Source organism: Phascolarctos cinereus, unplaced genomic scaffold, assembly GCF_003287225.1.
Source record: "Phascolarctos cinereus isolate Bilbo 61053 unplaced genomic scaffold, phaCin_HiC Scaffold_2;HRSCAF=192, whole genome shotgun sequence".
In the NCBI taxonomy this organism is placed as follows: domain Eukaryota; kingdom Metazoa; phylum Chordata; class Mammalia; order Diprotodontia; family Phascolarctidae; genus Phascolarctos; species Phascolarctos cinereus.
In genome coordinates, this window is record NW_027555625.1 from 285,423,185 (window position 1) to 285,435,254 (window position 12,070).

At 43.1% G+C, this 12,070-nt stretch overlaps 1 protein-coding gene across 6 annotated transcripts in view; it reads left to right on the forward strand.

Moving 5' to 3' along the window:
- MYLK3 (myosin light chain kinase 3) overlaps positions 1–12,070 on the forward strand; it is an 86,582-nt gene that overhangs the window by 26,398 nt on the left and 48,114 nt on the right. For 2 of the 6 annotated variants that reach the window (XM_020985090.2, XM_020985091.2), the window contains exon 1: positions 3,442–4,167. The exons of 3 other annotated variants lie outside the window; for them this stretch is intronic. In XM_020985090.2, coding sequence (XP_020840749.1) covers positions 3,670–4,167 — 498 coding nt within the window. In that variant the 5' untranslated portion in view covers positions 3,442–3,669. Of the gene's footprint in view, positions 1–3,441; positions 4,168–4,796; positions 4,983–12,070 lie in introns of those variants that run through there. One more of the 6 variants, XM_020985092.2, reaches the window with a different exon arrangement.

Sequence of the window (12,070 nt, forward strand, 5' to 3'; positions counted from 1 at the left end):
CTCCTTTTCACCTCTTCAAATCCTCACCAGTCTTCAAGGATAACAGCTGAATACCTGTTTCCTCTAGGAATCCTTCCTTGATCATTCCAGCCCACATTGATCCCTTCTTCTCTAAACCCCTTCAGCACTTAGAGTCTTTACTATATGCTCCCCTTAAAAAAATTATGTCTTTTATCTTTATATTACCTTTATATCCAAATATATCCCTCCTACTTCCCCTCCACAGAGAGCTATCATTTGTCACAATTATTTAAAATATAAAGCAGATCATTCTCATGGTTCCTCCCATTAGTTATAATTGTTCTTTTTATCATGACTAATATGAAAATATGCTTAATATGAATGTATGAGTAGAGCCTATATCAGATTGCACACTGTCTTGGGGTGGGGCAGAGGAGTGGGAGGGGAGAAAATTTAAAACTCAAAGTCTTACGGAAGTGAATGTCAAAAACTAAAAATAAATAAATTAATTATAAAAAAATAAAGCAGAAAAGGCATTTCTGCAAAACCAGCCAACACATCAGTAGTATCTAACCGTAGACGTAACAGTCCATATCCATAGCCCCCTACCTCTGCAAAGAAGGGAGGAAAACATACACGCCAAGTACTTTTAGCATGTGATGATAAACTGATACTATTCTCTAACTACACGTACAGAGTTGTTGATTTCTCCAACAGGATTGTGATCTCTTTGAAGGCAGAGACTGTGCCTGAAGCTTCTCTTGTGTTCTGTACCACGTTGGGCATGATACGTAATAGATATTTGGCATCACAGAATGTTAGAGGAGGAATATTACAGATTATCTCAGCCCAACTTATTTCATGGTGACAATTGAATTTGTTGTATATAATTCAGTTCCATAAACACTAAAAACCTACTATGTGCCAGGCACTGTGCTAAGTACACATTATTTAGAACAGGAAATAGTCCTTGCTCTCCGGGAGCTTATGTTAGACTGAAGGGTTACATTTATTCATTCATTAAGCATTTATTCAATATCTATTATGCGCCAGGCACTGTGCTAAGGTGTGTAGATAAGTAAATGTGAATTAAATTGGGGAGAGACAGCACTAACAACTCAGGGGACCAGGGAAGGCCTCACAGAAGATATTATACTGGAGTTGAGCTAGGAAGGAAGATGAGGCTTCTGAAAGGCAGGAATGAGGAGGAAGCTCATTCTAGAACTGCATAACAGCCTGTGCAAATACACATAGTTAAAGATCAAATATCTAGTTTGAGGGAGTGGGGCAGAAGTGGGGAAGGCTAGTTCAGTTTAGTTGGAATGTAGAATTCATAAATGAGAGTAATGTGAAATAAATCTGGAAAGGTAGGTGGAACCAGATTATGGTAGTCCTTAAAAAACAAGGATGAATTGTTTGACCTTAGAGGCAATAGGGAGCCATTGAAGCTTTTTGAGCAGAGGAGTAACATGGTTACTGTGATATGACACAATGATGACAGTTTGGAAGGCCCAGATCCCTTCTGGTTGATTCAGAGTGAGAGACTCTGCCGAGAACATCACAGATGGCAAAGAATCATAGAATTTTAGAGCAGAAAATGGCCTGCTGAATCCTTAAATTTTACAAATGGGAAAGCTGAGTCCAGAGAAGGGAAATGACTTGCTTAAAGTCATATAGTGCATTGGAGGTAGAGTCAGGGCTGCAACATAGGTCTCTTGATGCCCAGTTCAATGATCATTTCTTTGTACCATATCAAAAAAAATACCCTGGTTTGATTACTTCTTTTCTTTTTAAATAATATTCTTATTTAGGTAATGCTTTCCTTCCTTCTTTCTTTCTTTCTTTCTTTCTTTCTTTCTTTCTTTCTTTCTTTCTTTCTTTCTTTCTTTCTTTCTTTCTTTCCTTCCTTCCTTCCTTCTCTCTCCTCTCCGTCCTCTCTCTCTTTCTCTCTTTCCTTCCTTCCTTCCTTCCTTCCTTCCTTTCTTCTTTCTTTCTTTCTTTCTTTCTTTCTTTCTTTCTTTCTTTCTTTCTTTCTTTCTTTCTTTCTTTCTTTCTTTCTTTCTTTCTTTCTTTCTTTCCTTCCTTCTTTCTTTCCTTCTCTCCTTGCCAGCCAAGACAGTCTTCTTGACACTTCCTTGAATTCAGCATTTGATCTTCTCTGTCCGTGTCTTTGCATTGCCTGCCTCCCATGATTCTCCCTCCTCATCTCTGCTTCTTGGAATCCTGAGCTTCTGTCAAAGTTTAGCTCAAAGGCCTGTCCTGATTCCGCTGCTTGGTAGCACAGCAGGCTCTTCCTTACCCCTGAAATGACTCTGTCTTTATTTCATATTTACTTATCTTTTTTTTTTTTTTGGCGAGGCAATTGGGGTAAAGTGACCCAGGGTCACAAGCTAGTACGTGTCAAATGTCTGTGGCCGGATTTGAACTCTGGTCCTTCTGACTCCAGGGCTGGTGCTCTCTATTCACTGTTTTTACTTATCTGAATATGTGTTATTTCCCACCTAGTATAATGTAAGTTCCTTTACCTTGAAGGTAAAGACTGTCTCATTTAGTCTGTGGATCTTCACTTTCCAGCACAGTGCCTGGCACATTGTCACTTAAAAATACTAAATTGTGAATTTAGTTGAACTGACTTAAAGTGAGGCACACATTATGTATATAAGTACATACACACACATATAGTTTCATGTATACATGAACACATGCATATCCACATAAACTAATATATACATGTATTTCATGTGTTGATGTGCCTAGAAACTCTAGCCCAGGCCTCAGGAAACTAATGTGTATACAGATTCAAAGGATTTTAAAAGACAAAAATCTAATGCAATTTAAGATGCTTTCTTCTGGGTCCTTATTCTCATTAACAATAAAATAGAAAGGCTTTTCCTGCTTTAGAGTCACCGATCTTCAGTCCCTGAGTTCGTCCCTTACACCCTTTGCTTCCTTGGGCAAATCACTTCCTCTCTCCCAGCCTCAGTTCTAGGCTCCAAAATTCTCCAGTTCCACGGGGAAGCTGAGTAACTGCGTGGTCATCAACTGGCAAAGAGTTTTTCTCAGTTGGGGTTGAGGAGGGACCCCTACAAGGAAGGTAGCTCCAGGTTGTCAAGTGTATCTTGGTGCCAGGAAAGGATTAGAGGCTATTGTCATTGGGTTCTATTTTTAAAATCAAGTGATAGGTGGCTGGAATGTAGCTCCAGCATTCAGGGTCTGCACCATCATTTCTTACATCTCAATAGTATTCAGGGGGGTGAATCTGGCCTCCTCGGGCCCTCTTTGCCTGGAGAGAGGGAAGTTGCCTAAAGGATTTTTCTTTTTCTGGAAGTTCATGTCAGTTCCCCAGACAAGTGATATCAATTCTGAAGATATTTGCCCATCAGCAGCCTCTCAGAGAGGAATTTTAAATGTCACTGTGATGTCAAAGTGGCCCAAAGAGAGGGACTCATGCCAAGTATGGCCTGTCACTCATGGGCAGGCCCTGCAGGGGAGAAGATAACAGAAAAACACAGCCCCCTTCTCCCAGTAACAGCAATGTCCAGGGGGCTAAAGAAGACAGCCTAAAAGCCTCTTGAAAGCAATCTGATCTGAATTCCAAAGGAGAGGGAACTAGACAAGAAGAATAATGAACTTCCAGGGGCCCACAGTCTAGTTTGCAAATACCAAGTTTCACTAGACTTCCTGGTGATTGTTTCTCTCTTGGTCAAAATGTCTGACTCTTCCAAGGAGAGCTCAGGGACTTGTGGGGATGCTGGGAAACCGAGGCTGCCAGTGACTGGCAGGAGCTGCTTAAACACCATGGACAAAAAATTGAACTTGCTGAATGAAAAGGTTGATAAACTCTTGAATTTCCAAGAAGATGTGGCAGGAAAACTAGAGAGTGTATATCGAGGCATTGGTGACCTAGAACGGGGCATCAGCAAGATGGCAGCCGCTTCTAAGGCAGATCTCCCTTGGGAAGGACTGACTCAAGCCCATGTTCAGACGGGATGCCCCGAGATGCTGGAGTTGGTGAGAGCTGTGCAGCGGGACACCTCCCGACACAGCACAATGCTTGAAGGGCTCCTCAAGATGGTCACTGCAGTGGACAAAGCCATGGCTTTGATTGGAGTGATTTTCCAGAATTCTAAAGTGGTGGATTTCATTCTACAAGGAAGTAATCCCTGGAGGAAAGGGAGCCTGGCTGATGCTGAGAATCTTGAGGAGGTTGGTTTCTATTTTCTTCTTTCTGCCCACTGTCCCTTGTCAGAAGAGAACCCATCGTATAGGCATGGGTGGGTGGCTTCCCCCATATAATTCAGCATCAGAGTTGGCATTAAGGTCTGGGGTGTTGAAGACTAGACTTTTTTTGCCCCCACCATCTTCTCTGATAAGGATCTTCTTTGGGGAATTTGCTTGGGTGTCAAATTCCCATATCTTTGGGGAATCTTATTTACTTGGACATCATGAGGTCCACTGAGGGTAGAAATTAGTAGGATCATGGGATTTGGAGCTGAAAGATACAGCATGAAGATCACGTGGTCTAACCCTCTCATTTTACGGATAAGGAAACTGAGGTCTAGGGAAGTTGAATGTTTTGGCCAAGGTCACAGAATTAGCGTGTGGCAGAGACAGAGTCTGACCATGTCACCAGTGGGCCTCCCCCCCCCCCCACTTCCCAAGAGGCTTCCAAGGCTTCTAATTGCCCATAGAATGAAATCCACATTCCTTTGTTTGGCAAGTGCCCTTCAGCCTACCTTGCCAGACTCATGGCATATTACCCCCCCTTATGCCCTCTGAGAAGTTTAGCCAAACTGGCCTTGTTTTTGTTCCCCATCTACAACATTCCATCTCCTGTCTTGAGACCTTTCAGTGGGCTGCCTCCCATGCCCGGAATGCTTCCTCTAGCCAACTCCATCTCGTTGGAATCCTCAGCTTTATTCAGGTCTTGGCCCCCAAGTGCCATTTTCTATTCGAGGCCTATCCCGATCACCTCAGTTACTAGTGCTCTTCTCCTCCTGAAAGTACTTTGTGTTTATCTTGTAAGTATTTTGTGTTTATTTATATGTTGACCTGTAATTTCCTACAATATAATGTAAGGTCCTTGCGGTTTCGCTTTTGGCTTTGCATCTCTTGCACTTCCTTAGCGAGGTAACTAACTTGATGAATGAATGACTTGGGGACTGTACATACTCTGAGTCTAATTCCAGAGCTCTTTCCAATACGTTATGCTACTTTTCAAAGGGGCTGCATGAAAGGCAATTGAGGTTTTTAGACTAGCTTGGGGAGTCATAAAATTATGCTGTTAGAGCTACAAGGGATTGCAGAGACCTTCTGCTCCAACTCCTTTATTTTATAGAAGGAGCAATTGGAGGCTAAACAGTAGAAGGGATTTGAATCATTTCTTCAGTGTCATTTATGATTTGCCGTTGATATGTTCCTTATGTGGCTCTTTTGCTTGGATGCAGAAAGAGATGATGACTAACCTTAATGAGATTCCAAGGGGGAAAGAGGCTACCAGGATAAAAACAGGGCAAAGTTTGATGGTGGAAGGAATCTCTTTTTGATAATCCTATAACATTCCTCCTTGGACTGGGGCTCCCTGAATAGATGACCATTCATCCAGTCTCTAGTACTTTTTTTTTTCCACTTAGGGAGAGGTAAACTGGTCACATTGGGACCAAGTGAGAGGATTTGGTCAGGACTCTTTTTTCCAGTGCATCACTAAGTATACTTATAGACAGATGCCGCTGTCACCTCCTCAAGCCTCTCTTTCCTTCTCCCTTCTGTCCTACCCAACTCTGTTTGGGGTTATCAGTGTTCTAAAAACAGTCAGGCCCCAGGTGTCGCTGCCCAGAGGCCCACACTAGGGGCAGGACCACTGAGCTGGCATTCATTGCTGAGTGTTGTGCAACCAGAAACATTTGTTCATAAAGGCAGAGGGGAGAGACTGACACTGCCTGAATGGAGGCTAAGTGATGGAACACTCTTAGCAACACCCAGACTGCCTGGAGCCTCAAGTTCAAAATCTGTTCTGTCATCCATAATCCTTCAGGGGGAGATAGCCAGACTAGAGAGGCTATGAAGCAGAGCAGAGTCCCCGGGGTGGGGGTGGGGAGTGGGAGCAGGAAGAAGCAGATCTGACCAAACAAGGCTGGGAAACAATCCTTGAACCTCAGGGGAAGTTTTCCTTTTGGAGGAGGAACTTAAAGGACCATGCTCTGAGTAAAAAGTTGTTGTTGAACACACTGTTGTGTTCAGGTGTGAGATCAGGAAGGCCCTTACAGGGTGGTGGCATTGTCGCATTCTGACCTCAAAGACAAAAAGATTTAGAATCTTGGAGGCCTAGCTCTTCCATTTACTGTCTTGATCCTATGGCTCAGTGCTGCTGGTTCTGTTTCCTCATCTATGAAATGAAGGACATTGGACTAGATAAGTTCTAAAAGACTCCAAAAGTCTAAGTTCCGAAGAACTTTTGCTTTGTGTGGGGGAAAATCTCTGTAAGGGATTTGCTGCCTCACTCCCTCCCCATCCCCGATCCAAGCTTACCATCCTTTTCAATTTTTTTCTAGAGGAGTTTCTGTAGGGGCTGATTATCTGACCTATGTACTGCCCTCCCTCACAGGGCAGGCCGCAGACCTGTACTGGCCCTGTAGTCAGGTAACATCAGGAGGGTAGAATAACAAATTGTGAGGCATCACCTCCTATCCTGCTGGAAATCAGAGTAAGGTTCTCCTGGGACATTGGGGATTTCAGTGCAGGGTGAGTTTGAGTAAGTCATTAATACTTTCTCTCATCTGAAGTCATGTATATTATCATAGATTTGGAGTTGGAAGGGATTTTAGAAGCCATCTGGTATAATTCTAATCCCCTCACTTTATAGATGAGGAAACTGAGACTCAGAGAGATTAAATAACTTGTCTGAATCACACAGTTATTACCAGAGGCAGGATTTGAACCCAGCTCTTCCTGACTTAAAGTCCAGCACTCTATCTACTGTGCCTTGCTGCCCCAAACCAAAAAATTCCCCCAAACTTGGGTGCATCCTCCTGTTGCACACACAAGTTCTCTCAGGAGAGTGAAGGAACTTGTATATCATCCTATATTTCTCTTCTCATGGCCAAATTTCTTGAGAAGGCCATCTGTAAAAGGTTCCTTCACCTCCTTTCCTCTCACTTCCTAACTTTTTGTAGTCTGGCTTCCAACATCATCATTCAGCTAAAACTTCTTTCCAAAGTCACTAATGATCTCTTAATTGCCAAATCTAATGGCCTTTTCTTGATACTCATCTATCTCGACCTCTCTGCTGCTTTCAATACTGTTGATCACCATCTTCTCTTTGATGTCTTCTTCTCTCTTAGTTTTCATGACACTAATCTGTCCTGGTTCTCCTTCTACCTGTCTAACCACGTCTTCTCTGTGTCTCTTGCTGGATCTTCATCCAGATCATGCCCGATAATTGTAGGTGGCCCAAAGGGTCTATCCTGGACCTTCTCTTCTTCCTTTATACTATTTCACTTGGTGATCTCATCAGCCTTCATGTTTTCAGTTATCATTTCTATGCAGATGACTTTTAGGCACACTTGTTCGATCCTAAACTCTTTCCTGAATTCCAGTTTCATACCTCCAATTGCCTATTGGATATTTCAAACTGAATGTCCCACAGGCATTAAACTCAACAAGTCCAAAACTCATCATCTTTTCCCTCAAACCTTTCCCTTTTCCTAATTTCCCTATTGTTTTGTTGTTCAGTCTGACTCTTTGTGACTTCATCTGGGGCTTTCTTGGCAGAGATACAAGAGTGGTTTGCCATTTCCTTTTCCAGCTCATTTTATAGATGAGGAAATTGAAGCAAACAAGGTTTAGTGACTTGCCCAAGGTCACACAGCTGGTAAATTTCTAAGCCAGATTTGAACTCAGGAAGAGTCTTCCTGACTCCAAGCCCAGCACTTTATCCACTGTACTACCTAGCTGGCCAACTTCCCTGTTCAGGCCAGGGTACCACCATCCTTCTAGTCCTCCAGGCTTGAAACTTGGGTGTCCTCCTAGATTCCTTACTCTCACCCTCCATATCTAATCAGGGTCAAGTCCTGTCATTTCTATCTTCATATCTCTTCTATAAGCCCCTTTCTTTGTCTGATGATGGTACCATCCTGGTAAGAGCCCTCAGGACCTCACACCTGAAGTGTTGCAATAACCTGCTGGTTGATCTTCCTGCCTGAAGTCTCTCCCCACTCCAATCCAATTTATATTCTGCTTCAGCTGTCAGAATTGATCTTCTTTTAGGCACAGGTCTGACCATGTTACTACTCTATTCAATAAACTCCAGTGGCTCCCTATTACCTCCAGGATGAAATGTAAGTCTGCTAAGACTTATAAAGCTCTTCATGATCTTTTTCCTACCTTTCCAGTCTTCTTACACTTTACTCCCCATCACAGTACTGTGAAATCCATTGGCACTGGCCATCTTGTTCTTCCCTGCACAAGATACTTCATCTCCCAACTGGACATTTGCACTGGCTGTCCCCCATGCCTAGAATTCTCTCTCTACTTATCTCTCCCTCCTAGCTTCCCTGACTTCCTTGAGGTCTCAGCTAAAGTCCTACCTTCTGCAAAAAGCCTTTCCTGGTCCTCCTTAATTTGGGTACCTTCCCTCTAAGACTACCAATTCGTCACACAGTATATAGCTTATTTGTACGCAGTTTTTTTTTTGTGTGTTGTCTCCTGCCCATTAGACTGTAAGCTCTTTGACACCTGGGACTTGCTTGGCATCCCCAGCACTTAGCACAGTGCCTGGCACATAATAGGAGCATAATCAATGCTTATTGACTGACTGACATGGCTTAAACTTAGAGACCACATGTGGCCCAAGAGAGAACTCTTGGCTTCTGGTTACATGACAGTGTTACTTATTATCTATTTCCATTCTTTCGTCATTTCATGACATGAGGACTGCCTTGTGACACCTCTGTTGTTGTATTGCAATTTTATTTGGCTCTTGTTATTTCTATAATTTTTCATCTGCTTATCTTGTCTTCCCAGCTAGACTATAAACCCGTTGGGGCCTAGTTCAGTGTTAGGCTCACCATAGGTACTCAGTATATATTTAGTCGATTTATTGAGACTGACCAGATAGCCAACCGCTTTCATACTTGTTTTTAAAGGGACTTCTCACCTGATTATTTTCCTGTGCCTGTTTTCTTCCTACTTTCTTCCTCCCTCCATCCCTTTCTTCCTTCTTCCCTCCCTCCTTCCTTTTCTTCCTTCCCTCCCTCTCTTCCTTCTTTCCTTCCAAACTTCCTTCTCCTTCAGTGAAATGACCTGTTCTGTGCAAGCAGGCTGCCTGTTTCTGGGCCCATCTTGAGTCTGCCCCCTCTGTCACTGATGGCTGGTATCACACTTTAGCACTTTTTTTTTTAATTAATTTTTTTATTGTTATTTTTTTTTTGTGAAGCAGTTAGCTTTTAAGTGACTTGCCCAGAGTCACACAGCTAGTAAGTGTCAAGTGTCTGGTCTGAGGCTGAATTTGAACTCAGGTTCTTCTGACTCCAGGGCCAGTGCTCTATCCACTGAGCCACCTAGCTGCCACTAGCACTTGGTTTTTAATGCTGTCTTCTATTGCTCCTTGTGTGGGGGAGTCTTGTGCATTCTACAGACAGAATCTCCATAAAGTCCCTCCACAGTTTAAAAATTCTTAACTTTAAAATTTTAATTATTAACATTAGTAGGAAAAATGTTGTAAATAGCATTTAAAGACCAAATGAATTTTCTTCTCTCAGCCGGCTGGCTTTGAATCTTGCCAAGCATAAACTACTTTATCTTTCTACCTATGAACTCAGATCACAAGATCTGAAATTAGAATGTTCTATTCTAGAGAATGTCCTTATCTTAAGCATTAATACACTTAACTTTTAAATGTTTTGAGTTTGAGAGAGGCAAAGAATATAGAGAGCTGGATTTAGAGTTAGAGGTCCTGGATTCAGATCCTGCCTTTGCCATGTGCTATCTGTGTGACCTAGGGAAAATAACTCAAACTTTCTGGAACCTCAGTTTCCTCAGCTGTAAAATGTGGGGTTTAGACTAGATGACTTTGAAAGTCCCTTTCAGTTCTAGACCTCTGAACCTATGTTGCTCAGACATTATCTAGATAGTGGGAGAGATGACAGCTGGAAAACAAAGGACCTAATATATGTCAGTGGGGAAAGAGCCGTGCTCTGGGAGTTAGGATGCTTGGGTTTGACTACTTGCTCTGTTGTTTACAAACAGTGTGATCTTAGGAAAGTCATTTTACTTCTCTGCCTCAATTTCCTCATCTTATTATCAAGAAGGAGATAAATACTTGTACTATTTACCTCATTGTGTGGTTATGAGGAAAGCAAATTTACTCTAACACCCTACAGATACACGAGCTTTTCCCCCCAGTACCTTGTACAGTATTGAACATAGCCTTAGAAGGCCAGAGCTGAAAACATCCTAGTGGATCATTTAGTCTAACTGCATTTTAGAAATAGGCAGACAGAATGAGATCATAGAAACAGGAAGTGGCAGAGCTGCTACTGGAACCCTTTCCTAAGAACGTAACAGATGTTAGTGAGTGTTCGATCCTTGGTTCTAGCCAGCAGGAGATCATGAATACAAAGTTGGCTTTAGGGCCAGGAAGACTTAGGTTCAAGTCTCACATCTGACCTAGACTGGATGAATGACCCTGGGCAAGTCACTTGCTCCTCAGTGCCGTAGGTAACTCTCCAAGACTTTTAAGTTACAGAGAAAATATCAATTTGCATTGGTAGAAGGTGTCTCCTCCACCAGGAGTTCACTATACCAGTGAAATCCTGGGTCCTGTCCTTTTCCCTATCTTCCTTACCACCAGCCACACCCACACCCGGAGCACAATCCCATCAGAAGCAGCTTCTTTGGGAACAAAGGACAGGCAGCATTCCCTCCTCTCCCCTTACCTCTATGAGGCCATATTAGGGGGAAAAAATCATCCTCCAAACTCTTTAAAAAATTTTCTCTGAGGGACAGTTACAGCCTTTCCACTTCTTCTGCCTGGGACATGCAAGGGGGAGGAAAGGGTTCAGCCAGTGTTGCTGCTGCAGCAAGAACCTTGAGCTTGTGTGGGGGCTGGGAGGGACAGGGGGAGATTACGACATTTCATCCCAGCAAGGTCTGCCAAAGGACACAGATAATGACTTGTGCTGCCTGAGGCTCCGGGCTGAGGCTTTGCAGAAAGCTAGCGAATGGAAAGGGCGCTGTGGAGCCGGAGTAATAGCATGATCAGCCTGAGAGATAGTAGCACTCATTCCTTCCTTCCAAGCTTTATCCTGCTGCAAGAATAACCTTTGTCAAGCAGAGATCTGGTCATGTCACTCCTTTGCTCAAACATCTTTAGTAGCTCCCTATTGTCAGCTAGGTGGTGCAGTGGATAGAGTACTAGGCCTGGAGTCAAAAAGACTCACTTTCCTGAGGTCAAATCTGGCCTCAGACACTTTCTAGTTGTGGGACCCTGGGCGGGTCACTTAACCCCATTTACCTTAGTTTCTTCACCTGTAAAATGAGCTGAAAGGAAAAGGAAATAGCAAACCATTCTAGTATCTCTGCCAAGAAAACCGCAGATGGGGTCATGAAGAATCAGACACAACTGAAAAAGGACTGAGCAACAACAACATTGTCTACCTGGCATTCGAGGCATTTCCTCATCCACGTGAAATCATGGGGCCAGCCCTAATCACTACCAGCCCCTTTCCCTATCTTTTGCTCATCAACAGTCACATCTACACCCAGAGCACAATCCCATGAGAAGTAGCATCTTTCTGCTTTCCGCTAACAGGGACCGTCCTGCCTTTCCAGCTGCATCCTCTATTGCTGACCTACTTGTACTCTATTCTCTAGCCAGTCTGGACAGTTCTTTGCCTCACCTTGAACACATCCCTCATCCTCTGACCTTTACACCTTTGCTCACGTTGTCTCTCCCCTGTTTTATGTTTTTATTTCTCAATCCTTCCCCTTTCCAGCACACACTGTTGGTAATGATATTTCCTCCAAGATCTCACCTAGGACTTTGTTGAACAGTTCTCTAAGGGTCATCATGTAACCTTGTGTTCTCTAGTCCTTTGTGTTTGTACTTCAG